The sequence below is a fragment of the Eptesicus fuscus genome, chromosome 7, assembly GCF_027574615.1.
Source record: "Eptesicus fuscus isolate TK198812 chromosome 7, DD_ASM_mEF_20220401, whole genome shotgun sequence".
Taxonomy (NCBI): Eukaryota; Metazoa; Chordata; class Mammalia; order Chiroptera; family Vespertilionidae; genus Eptesicus; species Eptesicus fuscus.
The window spans coordinates 10,813,633-10,833,631 of NC_072479.1; the positions used below are offsets into that span (position 1 = coordinate 10,813,633).

The 19,999-nt window shown below is 41.5% G+C and overlaps 1 protein-coding gene across 1 annotated transcript in view; it reads left to right on the plus strand.

The window, feature by feature from the left end:
- The window catches only part of FLT3 (fms related receptor tyrosine kinase 3), a 79,753-nt gene that overhangs the window by 11,399 nt on the left and 48,355 nt on the right, over window positions 1-19,999 (plus strand). Inside the window, exons 3-5 of the mRNA XM_054719727.1 lie at window positions 10,597-10,700; window positions 16,025-16,227; window positions 18,996-19,111. Of these exons, the coding sequence (XP_054575702.1) occupies window positions 10,597-10,700; window positions 16,025-16,227; window positions 18,996-19,111 (423 nt within the window). The remainder of the gene's footprint in view (window positions 1-10,596; window positions 10,701-16,024; window positions 16,228-18,995; window positions 19,112-19,999) is intronic.

Below are 19,999 nucleotides of genomic sequence, written 5' to 3' on the forward strand. Positions count from 1 at the left end.
CCTACTGGGGATTGAGCCCGCAACCAGGCATGTGCCCTTGACCAGAATCGAACCTGTGACCCTTCAGTCTGCAGTCCAACGCTCTATTTGCTGAGCCAGACCAGAGGGCTGATCATTTTTTTAATTTTTATTTTTAAAAAAATATATTTTATTGATTTTTTTACAGAGAGGAAGGGAGAGGGATAGAGAGTTAGAAACATCAATGAGAGAGAAACATCAATCAGCTGCCTCCTGCATACACCCCTACTGGGGATGTGCCCGCAACCAAGGTACATGCCCTTGACCAGAATTGAACCCGGGACTCTTCAGACCGCAGGCTGACACTCTATCCACTGAGATAAACCAGCGAGGGCTGATCATTTTTTTGGGTGCTTAATTGCCAGCCTATATTTTGTTTGGTCAAGTACTCCTAAAATCTTTTGCCCATTTTTTAAAATCAGGATGTTTGTTTTCTTATTAATAGGTTTTAAGTGTTCTTTGTATATTCTGCAGGCAGGTCCTTTATCAGACATGTGTTTTGAAAATATTTTCTCCCAATCTGTGGCTTGGCTTTTCAATTTTTAAGTAGTATTTTTTGAAGAGCATAAATTATTAACTTTGATAAAGCCTGCTAGTGGGAAAACATTAGCTCTACATATTGCTCTGGTCCCACCTAACCAAGCTTAAAAGCAAGGAAAAAAAGTGTTTACAATGAACTTAACTGAATCTCAGAAAAAAGGTTCAAGAATATTTAACAATACAAAAATGCCTTACACCAGGTAAAACTCACAATGTGAAGTACAACATGCTGACTATAATTATGAATACTCTATTATATATTTGAAAGTTGCTAAGAGTAGCTCTTAAAAGTTCTCATCACAAGAAAAAAATGTAATTATGTAAAATGATAGATATTAATTAAACTTAATGTGTAACCATGTTGCAAATAAACATATCAAGTCATTATGTTTTACATGTTGATAATATCTCAATAAAACTGGGAGGAGGACTATAAGAACTCAATAAAAAGAAAATAAACAACAGAATTTAAAAGGACTTGATATGGGCAAAACATGTGAATAGGCACACTATCTAAGAATACATAGGATGTCATGTAAGCATCTGAAAGGATACTTAACATCATTAGTAGAGAAATGCAAATTGAAACCACAGGGAGATATAATACACCTATTAGAATTGCTAAAATTAAAAATTCTCATAATACCAAGTGTTGGTGAGGATGTGGCACCACTGGAATTCTAAGAAGTCAAGAGAAATAGAAAACCATACAACCTCGTTGGAGGACTGTGGTACTTTCTTAAAAAGTTACAGATACCTTGCATATAACTTACATATTCTACCCCTTGTTATTTACTAAAAAATAAAATAAAAAATGAAAGCATATGTCCATACCAAGCAGCTTTATTTGTAAAAGCCCAAAAGTAGAAACAATCCAAATTCCACCCACAGGTTAATGAATTAAAATATTGTGTTATAGTGGTATCATGATAGATTACTACTCAGCAATTGAAAGAATGAACTAGCCCTGATCAGTTTGGCTCAGTAGATAGAGCATCGGCCTACGGACTCAAGGATCCCAGGTTCGATTCCGGTCAAGGGCATGTACCTTGGTTGTGGGCACATACCCAGTAGGGAGTGTGCAGGAGGCAGCTGATCAATGTTTCTAACTCTCTATTCCTCTCCCTTCCTCTCTGTAAAAAAATCAATAAAATACTTTTAAAAAAAGAAAAAGAAAGAAAAAATGAACTACAGACCCAAGCCATTATGCTCAATTAATATTTGACAAAGGAGGCAAGAGCATATAATGGAGCCAAGACAGTCTCTTCAATAAATGGTATTGGAGAAATTGGACAGATACATGCAAAAAAAAAAAGAAAAGAAAAAAGAAACTAGACCACCAACTTACACCATTCACAGAAATAAACTCAAAATGGATAAAGGACTTAAACGTAAGACAGGAAACCATAAAGATCTTAGAAGAATCCTTAAGCAGCAAAATATCAGATATATGTTGTATCAATATCTTTACCAATACAGCTCCTAGGGCAATGGAAACCAAGGAGAAAATAAACAAATGGGACTACATCAAAATAAAAAGCTTCTGAACATAACCAATGGATACAAGACACTGGGGGGGTGGGGGCAGGTGAAGGCATATGCTGGGGGGTAGGGGAGGCTGGGGGGAGGTCAAGGGGGGAAAAAAGGAGACATATGTACTACTATTTGTAATACTTCAAACAATAAAAATAAAAATAAAAAGCTTCTGCACAGCAAAAGAAACCATTAACAAAACAAGAGAGCCTACTGTATGAGAGAACATATTTGCCAATGTTATATCTGGTAAGGGCCTAATCTCCAAAATTTATTGGGAACTCATACAACTTAACAAAAGGAAGATAAACAATCCAATAAAAAAAAATGGACAAAACTTAGACACTTTCAAAAGTGGACATACAGTAGGCCAAGAGATATATGAAAACATGCTCAAAGTCACTAATCATCTGACAGATGCAAATCAAAACGACAATGAGATACCATCTCATATCTGTCAGAATGGCTATCATCACAAATCAACAAACGACAAGTACTATAGGTTTGTCATATAAGGCTTTTATTATGTTGAGGTATGATCCTTCTATTCCTTCTGCTGAGAGTTTTTATCAAGAAAGGGTGTTGGATTATGTCAAGTGCTTTTTCTGCATCAATTGATATGATTATGTGATTTTTGTCTCTCAATTTATGTGATGTATCATGTTTATTGATTTGCAGATATTGTACCAGCCTTGTATCCCCAGAATAAATCCCACTTGGTCATGGTGTATGATCTTTCGAATGTAATGCTGGATCGGATTTGCTAGAATTTTGTTGAGGATTTTAGCATCTATGTTCATCAGGGATAATGGTCTGCAATTCTCTTTCTTTGTAGTGTCTTTATCTGGTTTTGGGATTAGGGTAATGCTGGCTTCATAGAAAGAGCTTGGAAGTGTTCCTTCCTCTTGAATTTTTTTTGAATAGTCTGAGGAGGATAGGTTTTAGTTCTTCTTTGAATATTTGGTAAAACTCCCCTGTGAAGCCATCTGGTCCAGGGCTTTTGTTTGCTGGAAGTTTTTTTTTATTACTGCTTCAATTTCATCGTTAGTTATCAGCCTATTCAGGTTTTTTTTATTATTATTATTCCTGATTGAGTTTTGGAAGATTTTATTTTTCTAGGAATATTTTCATTTTGTCTAAGTTGTCCAGTTTGTTGGAGTAGAGTTGTTCATAGTATTTTTTTACAATCCTTTGGATGTTTGTGGGGTTGGTTGTTATTTCACCTCTTTCATTTCTGATTTTGTTTATTTGGGTCCTCTCTCTTTGTTTCTTGGTGAGCCTGGCTAGAGGTTCATCAACTTTGTTTAGCCTTTCAAAGAACTAGCTCTCAGTTTTATTTATCTTTTGTATTTTTTTTTTTTTTTTGGTCTCTGTGTCATTTATTTCCACTCTGATCTTTATAAGTTCCTTCCTTCTGATTACTCTGGGCTTTTCTTGTTGCTCTCTTTCTAATTCTTTAAGTTACAGGGTTAGATAATTCATTATCCTTTTTTTGTTTTTGTTTTTTTGAGGTAGGCCTGTAGAGCTATGAACTTCCCTCTCAAGACTGCTTTCACTGTGTCCCATAGATTTTGGATTGTTGTGTTTTCATTGTCGTTTGTTGCCATGAAGCTTTTTATTTCTTCATTGATATCTTTGGTAACCCAATCATTGTTTAATAGCATGCATTTAGCCTACAAGTGCTTGATTTTTTTTTCGTTGTTTTTCTTGTAGTTGATTTCTAATTTTATGCCATTGTGATCTGAGAAGATGCTTGATATGATTTCTATCTTCTTGAATTTGAAGAGATTTTGCCTGTGTCCCAATATGTCATCTATCTTTGAAAATTCCCTGGTGCACTTGAGAAGAATGTATAATCTGTTGCTTTGAGACGAAATGTTCTGAAGATGTCAATTAATTCCACCTGATCCAGTGATTCATTTAGCATTGCTGTTTCTTTGTTGATTTTTTGTTTAGAGGATTTATCCAGTGGTGTCAATGGGGTATTAAGGTCCCCTACTATGACTGAATTGCTGTTGCTCTCTTCCTTGATATTTTCCAGAAGTTTTTTGTTTTTTTTAATGTATTTGGGTGCTCCTGTATTAGGTCCTGTATTAGGTGCATATATGTTTACCAGAGTTATATCTTCTTGTTGAACTGCTCCCTTTAGTATTATGAAGTGACCTTCCTTATCTCTTGTTATGGCCTTCACTTTAATGTCTATTTTTTTCAGATATAAGTATTGCTACCCAACTTTTATTTTTCATTTCCATTTTCCTGAAAATTTTTTCCCCATCCCTTCACTATCAATCTGTGTGAATCCTTTGTTCTGAGGTGAGTCTCTTATAGACAGCAAATGTATGGGTCATGTTTTCTTATCAATTCAGCTACCCTATGTCTTTTGATTGGAGCACTTAGTCCATTTACATTAAGGTTATTATTGAAAGGTACTTGTTTGTAGCCATTTTTATTCTTTTTTTAAAAATATATTTTATTGATTTTTTACAGAGAGAAAGGGAGAGGTATAGAGAGTTAGAAACATCGATGGATAAAGTGCTGGTATATTTGTTAAAACTATATATAGGGGTCCCGGGCAGTGAAACATCGATCAGCTGCCTCCTGCACACCTCCCACAGGGGAGGTACCCACAACCAAGGCACATGCCCTTGACTGGAATCGAACCTGGGACCCTTCAGTCTGTAGGCCGACGCTCTATCCACTGAGCCAAACCAGTTAGGGAGCCATTTTTATTCTTTATGTCTGTGTTCCTTCTTCCCTTTCTACTTCTTCTTTTTATAGCAGTCCCTTTAGTATTTCTTGCATGCTGGCTTGGTGGTGATAAACTTCCTTAGCCTTTTTTTGTCTGTGAAGCTCCTGATTTCACCTTCAGTTTTGAATGATAGCCTTGCTGGGTATAGTATTCTTGAATTCAGACCCTTGCTTTGCATCACTTTGTATATTTTATTCCATTCCCTTCTGGCCTGATGTGTTTCTGTTGAGAAATCAGTTTATAGTCTAATGGGAGATCCCTTGTATGTAACCTCCTGTCTCTCTCTGGCAATCTTTAATATACTTTGTCATTGTTGTTTGCCAATTTAATTATGATGTGTCTTGTTGTGAGTCTTTTTGGGTTCATCTTGTTTGGGACTCTGTGTGCTACTTGGACTTGTGTGACTTTTTTCTTCCCAAAATCAGGGGAGTTTTCTGTCATTATTTCTTCAAACAGTTTTTCTATTCCTTGCTCAGCTTCCTCTCCTTCTGGAACCCCTATTATGTGGATGTTATTTTGTTTTGTGTTGTCCCAAAGCTCCCTTAGGCTCTCCTGCTTTTTAAGTGGTTTTTTTTTTTTCCAGTTAGTGCTCTGTGTGGGTGTTTTTTTCTACCTTGTCTTCTAATTCACTGATGTAGTCCTCAGCTTATTCTAATCTACTGTTGAAGCCTTCCATTGTGTTCTTTATTGAAGCTATCATTCTTTATTTCCTCTTGATTCCTTTTCATGCTGGTGAAATTCTCATTCAGCTCCTTATAATTCTCATTGAGTTGTATGCATTTGTCATCCAGACATTTGAGCATCTTTATAACCATTATTCTGAATTCTTTCTCTGACAAATTATTTGCTTCATTTCATTTAATTCCTTTTCTGGTGATTCCCCTTTTTCTTTCATTTGGGGATTGTTTCTTTGTCTCCTCATTTTTTTCTGTAATGTTTTAATTATTTCTGTGTCTTAGATCCAACTGCTTTGTTACCCAGGTTCTTTTGGAGGTTGTCCTATGTAGTTGGTGATTTTTGGGACCTAGTGGTGCAGTCTCTCAGATCTCCTGAGCTTGGTGTTCTAGTGGAGCCCCCTACTTGAGTTATTTGGGTTCTCCTGATGTAGTTGGGTCTTGAATGTTAGTTTCTCGTTTGTGGATGAAGTCTTGTTATTGGTTGTCTAACAATGTGACTTATCCCCGGCCTCATCATGCAAGCTGTTGTGGATGTGCTTGTGGTTTTAGCTCTTGTGGAAAGTGTTGCCTGAGGTTTCACTGGTGTGCAATCACTGTGAGATCCTGGAGTTCATAGCCTGGAAGAAAGTGGTCTCAGGTCCTGAGGCTCAGGTAGTGTGACTCTTGCCAGTATTGTGTGACTCTTGCTGGGGTAGTGTCACTCTGCAAATCACTGTGAAGGTCCTGGAGCCCGTGACAGTAGGAGGCAGCTGTCCTGTAGTCTGCGGATGAGGCAGTGGGTCTCTGGCCAGGGTGATTTCACTCTGTGAATCATGAGGGGGTCCAGGAGCCAATGTCTGGGAATGTGGGAATCTCAGAGTCTGTGGCTGAAATAGCGTGACCTTGCCTGGGTATGCGAGCCCTCGGTAGCTCACTGCCGTGTCTAGATGCTGGCCACCAGGGAATGGGGAGTTGTGGTTTCTCTTGAGGGAGTTGTGTGCCTTTGGTTGGAGAGGCACACGCCCAGTGATGGCTCTCAGAGGGTCCCAGGAGCCGCCTGCTGGAGAGGTGGGCTCACGGGGCCCGCATGCTGGAGCTGCGCTACTACAGTGTCCAGATGCTGGCCACTGGGGAGCGGGGAGTTGTGGTTTCTGCTGAGGGAGCCATGAGCCCTTGGAGGTGGACATCCTGGGGTCTGCAGGTCTGTGGGCAAGGCTGTATGACTTTGGCTGGAGTGGCTTCAGGGTCCCGGGCAGTGTCAAAGGCCAGTCTCAGTGGAGGCAAGGCTGGGTTCCTAGTGGAGGCTGCTCTCCCCTTCAAGATGGCGTGGGCTGTGTGCACAAGCCCGCAGCCTTGGGAGTGCCTGCAGCAGTGGCAGGGGCTCCTCATCCAGGAGAGCCTGGTTTGCCAGCCCCTGATACTCCTGCAGAATCTAACTGTCCCTCACTCACACAGGCACACATACACCCCTTTCACTCCCTCCCTCCCTCACAACCTCTCCCTCACCACTGTCCTGCCAGCTGCCATCTTGCGAATCTCTTAGTGAAGTATTTTAAAAGACATGGGGGAAATGGTCAAATGTGTAATAAGTAAGAGAATGGCTGGGTCATTTTATATCCACTAAAAGAATGCAAATCAATTCTATGTAGCATCCTAAGAAATGCTTATATTGTGTTCAAATTAGTATATAAAAGGATTTCTATCTACAATTAATTGAAGACTATATATACACACACTAGAGGCCCGGTGCACGAAATTCGTGCACTGGGGGAGGGGGTGTCCTTCAGCCCAACCTGCACCCTCTCCAATCTGGGGTCCCTCGGGGGATGACTCACTGCCTGTTTAGGTCCGATCCTACAGTATTATGGATCGGGCCTAAACAGGCAGTCCTACAGGGATCGGGCCTAAACAGGCAGTCAGACATCCCTTTCACAATCCGGAACTGCTGGTTCCCAACTGCTTGCCTGCCTGCCTAATTGCCCCTCACCGCTTCTGCCTGCAAACCTGATCACCCCCTAACCACTCCCCTGCAAGCCTGATCAATGCCTAACTGCTCCCCTGCCAGCCCGATCATCCTCAACTGCCCTCCCCCGACAACCCGGTCACCCCCAAATGCCCTCCCCTGCATATTCCCTCTTTATTAGATAGGGTTTTTTCTTTAACATATTGGACAGCCCTAACTGGTTTGGCTCAGTGGATGGAGCATCGGCCTGCAGACTCAAGGGTCCCAGGTTCGATTCTGGTCAAGGGCATGTACCTTGGTTAGGAGTACATACCCAGTGGGGAGTGTGCAGGAGGCAGCTGATCAATGTTTCTCTCTCATAGATGTTTCTAGCTCCCTTCCCCTTCCTCTCTGTAAGAAATCAATAAAATACATGTAACAGCAACAACAACAAAAAACATTTAAGACTTCTCCATATCTGCCTGGCTGGTGTGACTCAGTGGTTGAGACCACAGGCTGCCGCCACTGGGAGGGGGCTCGTGCCATGGGGGTGCCCGTCCCTCGCAGGCTTAGACTCAGCCCAGGCTACGGCCGCTGGGAGGGGGATTGCACCCTTCACAGGCTGAGACCCTAGCCCAGGATACGGCCGCTGGGAGGGGGATCGTGCCCTGGGGTGCCCCTTGCAGGCTTAGACTCAGCCCAGGCTACGGCCGCTGGGAGGGGGATCGCGCTGTGGGGGTGCGCGCCCCTCGCACGCTGAGACCCCAACCCAGGCTATGGCCACTGGGAGGGGGATTGCGCTGTTGGGGTGCACGCCCCTTGCAGGCTTAGACTCAGCCCAGGCTATGGCCACTGGGAGGTGGATCGCGCCTTGGGGGTGCACGCCCCTCGCAGGCTGAGACCCCAGCCCAGGCTACTGCCATTGGGGTGCACACCCCTCATAGGCTTAGACTCAGCCCAGGATACGGCCGCTGGGAGGGGGATCGTGCTGTTGGGGTGCACGCCCCTTGCAGACTTAGACTCAGCCCAGGATGCGGCCCCTGGGAGGGGGATTGCGCTGTTGGGGTGCGCACCCCTCGCACGCTGAGACCACAGCCCAGGCTATGGCCACTGGAAGGGGGATCGTGCTGTTGGGGTGCACGCCCCTCGCAGACTTAGACTCAGCCCAGGTTACGGCCGCTGGGAGGGGAATCGCGCTGTTGGGGTGCACGCCCCTTGCAGACTTAGACTCAGCCCAGGATACGACCGCTGGGAGGGGGATTGCGCCGTGGGGGTGCCTGCCCCTCACAGGCTGAGACCCCAGCCCAGGCTGCTGCCGCTGGGTGGCGATCACGGTGTCGGGGTGCGGGTGCCTCCCAGTCGGACACCCCAGGCTGCCGCCACTTGTCGGGATCGTGGTGTAGGGCGCGGTCGCCTCTGGGCTGGACAACCTGCGCTGCCAAGGCTGGGCAGACTGGGGGACTCCGGCGGGGATGAGAGGACTGGGCGCAGCCATCTTGTGGCCATGGGCGCCGCCATTTTTGTTGCGGAGTGATGGTTAATTTGCATATTTCTCTTTTATTAGATAGGATGGCAAAAGTTCTAGAGAAATGAAAATTGTTTATTTGTTAGAATATAAGGATTTAGAGTGAATTTTCACTTCTAGTTCCACTAGTATTGGTATAATGTGACTTCTTTAGCAAATAATCCTATATAATAAAACCGTAATATGTAAATCAACCACACTGCAGAATGATCAGTTGTTATGATGCTCACTGACCACCAGGGGACAGACACTCAATGCAGGAGCTGCCCCCTGATGGTCAATGCGCTCCCACAGGGGGAGCGCTGCTCAGTCAGAAGCTGGGCTCACGGCTGGCAAGTACAGCGGTGGTGGCGGGAGTCTCTCCCACTTTCGCTGCAGGCAGGCAGTAAGGAGCGAGGGGTTCTGGATTGCAAGAGCCCCAGACTGTGAGGGGGATGTCTGCCTGCCTGCTTAGGGCCCCACAGGGATCAGGCCCTAAGCAGGCAGGCCGACGTCCCTCGAGGGGTCCTGGACTGCAAGAGGGTGCAGGCCAGGCTGAGGGACCCACCCCCACCCCCCAAGTGCATGAATTTTGTGCACAGGCCTCTAATGAAATAATAGACAGAATAAAATAAACCAGTGAATGTGTCTTAATATGTACTTCCCATAGCTGCAATACTGACATTTTAAAGCAGATTACAAGGTATGGAGGTGGCTGAACACATACATTTACCTCCTGTTCACTAAATGACAGTAAACAAAATTAAGACATAAAGTATAAGGACAAAGGTAATGGGGAAGCAGAAAATAAAATTTTGAGAGCTTTAAAGCATGTGAAGAAAGCTGAATCATAAGGTGAGGTGGAGAAAGCTGAGAAGCAACCTGATTTCCACTTCAGGACCCCTGATATGGGCACCAGCTCCACTCCCACAATATGGGCAGCAGACAAGTGAGAGAAAAGTCTCTCTGGGGAATCTGACCAGCCCATGAGAAAACCTAAAGATAACTATACAGAGGAGATCAGGCAGCAGGTCAAACCATGTGCACAGAGCTTACATGATTATTTTGTGCTTCATTTTATATGTGAGCAAACTATCAAGGATCATCACTTATTTGGGAAAAACATCTCAATAATAGGAGAATAGAATGTGAAAGAGAGAGAAGGAATCAAAGAAATAATTCAAGAAAACTCCTTCAGAGAAGACAATGAATTTCTAGATTGAAAAGGCCCACTGAGTATCTAACACCGTGGATGGAAATAGATGATCAAAAAATCACATAATTTTGAAAGTTTTAATGCACCAAGAGAAGATTCTACAACCATCGATATAGAAGAAGAAATGGCTTGTATACCAATAATAACCTCTGTAGTTGCACTAGCTTCATTTCAAATGCTTAATAGTTACATGTAGCTAATGACTACCATAAGGAACAGCACAGGGGAAGAATATCTCCATCACTGCAGAGCATTCTGGTGAACAGCACTGCTCTAAGTATCACTGCTCCTGATTTCTAGTAAGACTCACCCTTTATGAAGTTATATTTCCTGCTGGCCACTTTTCCATGATGACATTGGTTTTGTTGCAAGATGAATATGTGTTTTCTTTTAAAGATGTACATGTATCAATATCACTGTTTTTATTTTGTTTTACAGTTGTTTTTTCAGCAATGATATTTGAGACTATTACAAATCAAGATTTGCCTGTGATCAAGTGTGTTTTAATCAATCATAAGAACAATGATTCATCATATCCCACGGTAAAGTAATATTAATAGTATAAGTTTAGCTATATTTTCTACTGAGACCTACCATGACTATATGGGCTTTTCTTTTTATGTTTTTAAGTATATTATGTACTCATATCTGCTACATATGAGCATCTGTACTCCTTGCTACCCGATACTCCACACCTTTAAAAGTCATGTTCTCTTTGAGTTTAGTTTCAAGGAAGAAGTAAGGGCATCTCACTTTCTTCTTAGAGAGCATCCAGACTTCTCTCTCAAGCCCGAGTACCCAATTTCTAGCTACCTCCTGGATATAGATAGATGTTGTCCATTTTCTCATTAATATTTATATCCATAATTAATTCCAGTTCTACTTCCTCAAACCTGTTCCCATTCTTGTATTAATTGATTTCTGTTTATGGCCCTGTCTTGTTCCCAGGCTTGAAAGCTCCGTGTCATTTTGGAGTACTTACTCTCCTTTGCCTTCACATGTGCTCAGTACCAAGTCTCATCAATTTCCTTTCTTGACTCATTCTCATATAATCACCTCAGATTCTCTAGTCTCACTGTCACTTCCCTAATTCAAGCCCTCATTAACTCCATCAAAATCAACAATAATATCTTGTGTAGCTTCTTCCTTCTGCAGCTCAGCTCACATGGGCTGTCAGACTGTTCTGGAAGCACAGCGCCAAGCCTTTACTGCCAGCCTTGAGACCTTCACTGACCTTAGTTAAACTGACATGCAAACTGCTCCATAATCTGGCTCTGACTCCTTCAGGTTCCAACCTTGATTTTCATTACTCTTCTCCTTCTTGCTGTGCATCTGACATAGCCTGGGTATTTACATAAATAAAGGAAGCTTAAACAATAGTGAACTGAGAATATTGGAAGCCTGTGTACAATGAAGAGTAAACCTAAATTAGCCAACTTCATGGACATTTTCAGTTAAGGATTTATACAAATATATAGTCACTATTTTCTTTTGCATAGGTATAACACATAAACACATGACATGATAACCCATGTGTCCCCCCAAATAAAGATATTAAGACTATTCTCAAATCTTAAAATCAGTATGAAATAAGTTTTAATGACAACATTCTACATGAATGATAACACCTACTTTAATGCATGATTTTTTTAATGCCAGAAGCATGTTTGGTTTGAATTTGTTAATTACACATTGGCTTATTAATATGTATTTGCATACGTAGTATTTTAGTGCAGATGAAAAACTAAATATTATTTCTATAATGTTTTGAATTTTTATTGTCTTTAAATTTTTTAAAATTGATTTAGAGAAAGAGGAAGGTGTGTGTGTGTGTGGGAGAGAGAGAGAGAGAGAGAGAGAGAGAGAGAGAGAGAGAGAGGAAGAGAAAGAGAGAGAGAGAGAAGATTTGGTTTGTTGTTCCACTTATTTATGCATTCATTGATTGATTCTTGTATGTGACCTGACCGGGGATCGAACCCACAGCCTTGGCGTATTGGGACAATGCTCTAACCAACTGAGCTACCCAGCCAGGGCTTAGTGTCTTTTCAACATAAGAAAATAATTGCACACATTTAAGTGTTTTCTTATAAAACATAATCTTTAAAAAATTGATGATTAGTTTTGGTTCCTAGTATTAAGTCCTGCATCATTATTTTTTCAAGTAGTATAAATTATATTTTTAATCAATATTCAGGATTATATTAAGATCCAGTAGTTCTTAAACAGCATTAAACAAATAACCATAGGACTTCTAATTGTGGCAAAAGTGAGCATTCCTCATCATGCATGTTCATCTCCTTGAAGTTGAAGCTGCTGTGTTTGGGTATTTTCACACTTGAATGTGAAGTGGATTATCAGGGTGTCTGTGGCTTTTTTTTTTTTTAAGTTTTAAAAAAATATATATTTTTATTGATTTCAGAGGGAGAGAGAGATAGAAACATCAATGATGAGAGAGAATCATTGATTGGCTGCCTCCTGCACACCCCACACTGGGATTGAGCCTGCAACCTGGGCATGTGCCCTGACCAGGAATCAAACCATGACCTCCTGGTTCATAGGTTGATGCTCAAAACTGAGCCACACTGGCCAGGCTAAAAAGGGTTTTGAAAAAGATTTTTAAAATTTCTTCCACAGTTCACAGTTTTCAGATGAAATATCTCTCTGGAAATTTTATACTCCAGGGGTGTTTTGAATAACCATGCATTCATTAGTAGGAAAATTTGTCCATGAAAACCTAATAAATAATCTTCTACAGCCCTTAGCTATATTAACTGTATACCCTGGACCCAAATTAAGAAGATTTTATTGTGCCCACAGTCTACTTAGTTGTTGTTTAAAATCAGAATATTTTCATCATTCTTCATTTCTGTTTGAAGATGAAGTTGCTGTGTGCTGGGTTCTCCACTGCAAGTTACTATTTTTCCTTTGTAATTAACAAATATTTTGGGGGAGATGCAAATATCCCTTTTCTCTTCCAATTCTCACCTGCTGGTTTAGCTTCCATTAGTGGACTTTGTCTACAACAGTTATTACTGTGACGTTTGCCTAATGGTGATTGTTCCTTTTCCCTCACTCCCTCTACATTTATTAATTGGCATTCTTCTGTGAGGAAGAGCTGTCCCTTCTCTCTGTTTTATTTATTTATTCAGTTATTTATCAGTATGGCCTCATAGACATTTATTTGATTCTGTGGGTTATAAACCAGAACTATCACTTTTATTTCGTTGTGCAAATGGTTCAGCATTGGGAGCTACTTCAGATTGGCTCCTGTGTCCCTTCAACATGTCCCTGTCTTTTTTCAAACACTTACTTCTTGGCATTATAACGTAGTTCAGGCTCTTCTTGTATTTTTCTCACCTCAGCCCTGGAATTAATCACTTCTCCAAAGAGCACTGGTTTCTTTTTTTTTTTTTTTAATTTCTTTATTGATTAAGGTGTCACATATTTGTCCTAATCCCACACCCCTCCCCACGGATGCCCCAACCCCCTGTTGAACTTAACCATTGGTTAGGCTCATATGCATGCACACAAGTCCTTTGGTTGATCTCTCCCCCCTCCCCCCACCCTCCCCTAAGCACTGGTTTCTTGGAGAACAGTATTTAGAAACCAAGATCTGAGAGCTGGATGTGCTCATTGCTACTGGATGTCATTGCTTCTAGGCCCTCTCAGCAGGCAAAGCTAGGAAATGTATGTATGTGTATTAACCCCCACAACACACACACACACACACACACACACACACACATACACACACTATATTGCTCTCTATCATCTCTGCATCTGTCTGTCATCTGTCTGTCTATCTATCTATCTATCTATCTATCTATCTATCTATCTATCTATCATCTCCATCCATTATAGTAAGTTCAATATGATAACTCTGATTTTAATTTGGCACCAAAGGTTTTATTCTAACTTTCCCTATTTTCTTATTAGTATACACATACACACTGAGTGGCCAGATTATTATGATCGCTGAACACATAATAATCTGGCCACTCAGTATATATCCTATATAATAAAAGGCTAATATGCAAATTGTCCCCTTGACCAGGAGTTTGACCAGCAGACAGGCCGGCCAACTGCCCATGTCCCTTCCCCCTGGCCAGGCTGGCTGGACCCCACCCATGCATGAATTCATGCACCGGGCCCCTAATTAGAGGGGCCGGTGCGTGGGTCTCCTCTCAATATATATATACTGAGTGGCCAGATTATTATGCATTCAGAGATCATAATAATCTGGCCACTCAGTGTGTGTGTGTGTGTGTGAGTGAGATATATATATATATATATATATATATATATATATATATATATATATATATATATGTTGTTGTTAATCCTCACCTGAGGATATTTTAAAAAAATATATTTTTATTGATTTCAGAGAGGAAGGGAGAGGGAGCGAGAGATAGGAACACCAATGATGAGAGAGAATTTTTGATTGGCTGCCTCCTGCACATCCCACACTGGTCATGGAGCCCGCAACCCAGGCATGTGCCCTGACTGGGAATTGAACTGTGACCTCCTGGTTCATAGGTTGACACAACCAGTGAGCCACGCCGGCCAGGCCTGTGCCCATCTTTTAAGATCCAGCTCCACTGCTGGACTCAGTGAGGCATGCCCAGCACCCCAGCTTGGTAGTCGCTTGTCCCTCCTCTGATTCCAGAGTACTTGTATTTGCCTGTCAAAGTAACTGGTGCCTTTTTATGGGTCACATTTTATTTCAGTTTTACTTCTTAATACTAGACTCAAAACTTTAAGGATAAGATGAGTGTCTTTTCTTTTTAGATTCATATTGTCTGGCAGATGGTCTAGCACTTATCAGATACTGATTAAGTAAACTTATCTGATACTAACTGAATAAGTGAACAGATAAAATCAGAAATATGACTTATGGTCAATAACAGAAGAGCTACCTTGCTTCTCACCTAAAGAAGCTTTTGTGTTTGTGTGTGTGTTTGCACACACGTGTGTGCACTAACTATATACTACATGTTAGGGGGTAGGAGGTGAAGGTTCTCGCATTAGAATTTGCTACCACACCCTCCTCTCAATATATCTCCATTTTTTGAAGCAGGCCAGGTATGTGGTGGTGGCATTGAACCTATGGGGAATATCTGCCCAGAAAATATTTTGGTTTATAAATTCCCTCTAACACAAATACCAATTTACTATGTAGATTTGTATCTGCATACCAAGAATCACAAAAACATTTACCTATGTATTACAAGTTTTGTGATTATTGTCTGTATATTAATTTGCTAGAGCTGTCATAACTAAGTATCATAGGCTGGGTGACTTAAACAACAGAAATTTATTGTTTCATAGTTCTGGAGGCTAGAAGTCTGAAATCTAGATGTCAGCGGGGTTGGTTCTTTCTGAGGCTGTGAGGGAAGGAACAGTTCCAGGCCTCTCTCCCTGGCCTATAGGTAACCCTCTTCCTGTTAACATGGCATTCTCCCTGTATGTATGTCTTCTCCAAATTTCCTCTTTTTATAAGGATACCAATCATATTGGATTAGAGACCACCTAATGGCCTCATTTTAACTTGATTTTTTCTGTAAAGACTATTGAAAAATAAAGTCACTTTGGAGGTACTGGGGGTTAGGACTTCAACATATGAATTCGGGGGTCGGGGATGGCACAATTCAACCCATAACAGCCTGTAAAACATTTTAGAAATGCAGTCTAAAGTTATCTACCTTTTTGAAAAAGAATTATAATTAATGCAATTTTTCAGTCAGTGATACGTTCTCAATGGGTGCAGTACATTAACATGTATGTATTTGGAAAATGTTTCAACTAAGAGGCAGCATTAAATATATACTTGTAGTAAGTTGACGTTGTTTTGTATGTCTCACAGGCATCAGAATCCCCAGAAGACCTTGGCTGTGCCTTAAGGCCTGAGGGTGCAGAGGCAGTCTACGAGGCGGCCAGGGTCGAAGTAGATGCATCTGCGTCCATCACACTGCAAGTGCTGCTCACAACCCCGGGGAACATTTCCTGTCTCTGGGTCTTTAAGCACAGCGCCCTGAATTGCCAGCCACACTTTGATTTACAAAACAGGTCAGGGAGGGAGGTGGGTAAGGATATTGGGAGGAATACTTTTTGCTGCTGTAAAGATATGTTTTGCTTCATTTAGAGTTTATTTTCAAATTTCTGTACATGTCCATTGTAACTCTTATCTCCAGTGAAATAATGAACTACACATCTACTTAGGGCATAGATATATGACATTATATATTTGTCAAAAACTCATAGGATGTACAACACAAAAAGTGAAGCCTAATGTAAGCTATAAACTTTAGTTAATATAAATATTGGTTCATCATTTGTAGCAAACTGGGGTTGGGAGGAAGGATGTATGTAGAATTTCTTTTTACTTTCTGCTCAGTTTTCTGTAAATCTAACATTGCTCTAAAAAGTCTATTAATTTCAAAAATTATAAATAGATATATAAGTACCTATTGGTTGCCTTTCTTAGTTACGGCCTAAGAAAGCAGTGAGTAGCTGGTAAGATATAAAACAAACTAGAGGCCCGGTGCATGAAATTCGTGCTCAGGTAGGGTCCCTGCGCCTGGCCAGCGATCAGAGCCCACTGGGGCCTTTCGGCTGCTGGCCGGGGCCTTCCTTCAAGCTGCCAGCTGCTGGCCTTCCTTCATTCCACATCACCCCCTGGTGGTCAGCACATGTAATAGTGAACGATCAAACTCCTGGTCTCCTGGTTGAACTCCCAAGGGGACACTTTGCATATTAGCCTTTTATATATAGATAGATAGCAAAAAGACTATTTGGGTGTCTTGTTTCTTAACTATCTTGAAGATAAAAAGAAAGTTTTAATTACATTCTAATTAAAGTGTCAAGAAGCTTACTAGTTAAAGTAGTAAGAAGCTTCTTCCTGAGAAATGCTTGAGGAAAGAACATTTGGTTTTATCTATTTTGTTTTACAGTATGATGAACATCATTGAAATGTGATATCCACAAAATATTTTAGTAAGAAATTGATATGTGTGTGAGGAACACTGGTCTCATGATACATAAAAATATCTTAGCCAATATTTGTGGATTGACAACCAAGCCTGTATCTAACTCTGTCCTGATTGCTGTCACCTGTTGTCCCTGTCCTCTTGCTGAGACCTGATGGGGTCAGGAAGCAAGGGGTACAGGCCATTTAAATGCCCACTTACTAATTCCCAGGCTGCCTTTCTCTCTTATTCTTGGGGGTGTTCTGGAGCCCAAGAGCTGTAGAAGAGGTATTATCTTTCCAGAACAGAAAGACAGCAAATGGCACCCAAATGACCTAACGAGGGTATCAGGCCACTTGACTGAGGTATGGGAACATCTCTGTGATGGACTTGTACCAAGTATTTCTATTTGTTTCTTTAAGTTCAAGCAGACTCTTAAGTAATTTTCAGGACAGTGGCTATAATTCTGAAGTTTGGTTCTAAATCTTGGAACACATTCATTTTCTTTTCCTCTTTTGAGACTATAGTACTCACTTCTGTTTTTCAGTTACCTTTATCTTTGGCTTAAACTGAGACACTCTCATATTAAGAATTTTGGCTTCAAGAAATGTTCTTGAAATCTTATTAAAATTTGATGCCACAACAGTTCCCGTTGGATTGAGACCAAAAAGCCAAGTAAAAAAAGTAGGGTTCTTTTCACTCCATGAGAGTAGCCTTTTTCCCTTTGGAATAAATAGGCAGCTGTTTGTTAGCCAAAGACACAGATAGGTCTTATGGGTTAGTTAACTTAGCACCAAAACATTAGTTAACATTAGTTAACTTAACACCAAAACTTTTTCACAAGTTACATGAGAAGAGGGAATGATTCAGGGAAAGAAGGCCCATCACCACAATATCTCCAGAAACCAATCAAGTGTATACTAACCCCGTGATTTGCTGTCTATGTGAGTGCAGCACACATACTCCTGAACTCTGCTGCGTGGGGCTCTGAGCGTTGGATGGCCTGGGGGTCTTGTTTTCGGATTCTGGTTCAAGAGGTCTGGGTGGTGCCTGAGATTCTGCACGTCCATCATCTCCCAGCTGATGCAAACACTGTCAGGGAAAGACCACACTTTGAGTAGCAAGGGTCTAAATGTCAGGAAGTGTACATTTACATATAATGTTACTCAGCAGACGGCTAGAGAATATTTGAAGCTTTAATGAGAATGGGTATCGCCCAACACACACCAAAACTGTTTCTTTAAAGTGAATGCCCCTAGCCAAATTTATCTTTTCTGAATATCTGAAAAGTTAAAAATGCAAACATTGGGACATCTTCCTTACATCTACGTGATATGTCAGTGTCATTATTCCTTTATAGGAAAATGCCTTGTGTCAGATTTTGCTTGAATTCTCTCATCCAGAGAGACACAAAGAGATTTATTTATTTTCAATCTCAGTATATCTCGCTTGCACAGTGATCTGGTTCTGGAAATGGGAACTGAGGCTGGTGGCCAGGTGACTGGGCCGATATGACTGTGGAGAGGGCTTGGTCGAAGGGAGTGGTACCCTATTGCCGACAGGAGCACAACACTACACCTGTGTGTTTGGGATGGGAGATCCTGTGTGTTTGGGGGTTGGGAAGCATGCAGGGAAGGTGTTGGAATGGAATTCCTTCACTTGAGAGTGAGAGACGGGTTAAAAGTCGAGGTTAAACTGACAAGTGTTGGCCACATGACAGAAGCTGTGTTCTCCGTGGAGCAGCCGTCTGTGCCGCGGTCACAGACGGAGTATGGAAGACATCGAAGCGCCTTCTGACTCAGTATGAAATTTTATGTTTTGAGTTTCACACGTTTTTCAAAATAACCAGTTCTCTTTCTTCTTTTTCAGAGGCATTGTTTCCATGTTCATTTTGAAAATGACAGAAACCAAAGCTGGAGAATACCTACTTTTTATTCAGAGTGAAGCAACCAATTACACGATATTGTTTACAGTGAGTATAAGAAGTAAGTGCCACTTGCTACTAGGTCTTCACAGTAGGCCATGCCATTGTTTACAACCCAGGAGCTTTCCCAGCTGCTCCAGACACAACGTACAGGTTTCCCTCAACATGGAGTTGCATTGATTGAATTCACTTCAACCGTCCATATATGTAACCTGTTGAGACTCTCTGACATGACCCGGGGACTATCAGAATTAGCGCTCTGAAAAACCCAGATAGCCTCTATTGAGGTCCCCCATTTTTTTCAGTGACAGATGGCTGACATGAAGAAATGGAAAACATTTTAGTCTTGGATTCAGAAGATCTGGGTTCTTATTCTGGATCTGATATTACCCCTCTGGCAGGTCGCTTAATCACTCTGAGCCTCAATTTCTGTATCTGTAAAAAAGGGATAAAAACACAGACCTCCTGGATTGTAAGATCTTAGCCCTACTCATGGTCTCTGAGGCTATGAAAATGTCTGTGTCCGCTCTCTCCAGTATGGTAGCCACCAGCCACGTGTGGCTGTTAAGCGCTTGAAATGTGACCAGTGTGAATGAGGAACCAAAGTTGTCATTTTAGTTAATTTTAATTAATTAAAAATTGAATTTACATTGCCACATATAGCTAGTGGCTATTGTGATTATACAAATGCCAGGTCACTATGCAAACGGTAAGGAACAAGCTACATGTTCTTAACCAGGGAGATGAGACAACTGTGTGGTTGGCAGGATCATCCCAGCATGTGTCTTCTGGATTCCTGTTTCCTCACTTGTGCACAGGCTTACGGACTGCACAGGTTCACACTGTGTGCACTGAGCACTTTCCCTCCCATGCCAGACTACACCAGAGATAGGGCATTCACACATACGTCCTACTGCCCTTAGGGGCCAGGGCAGGCCTCCAAAAACTC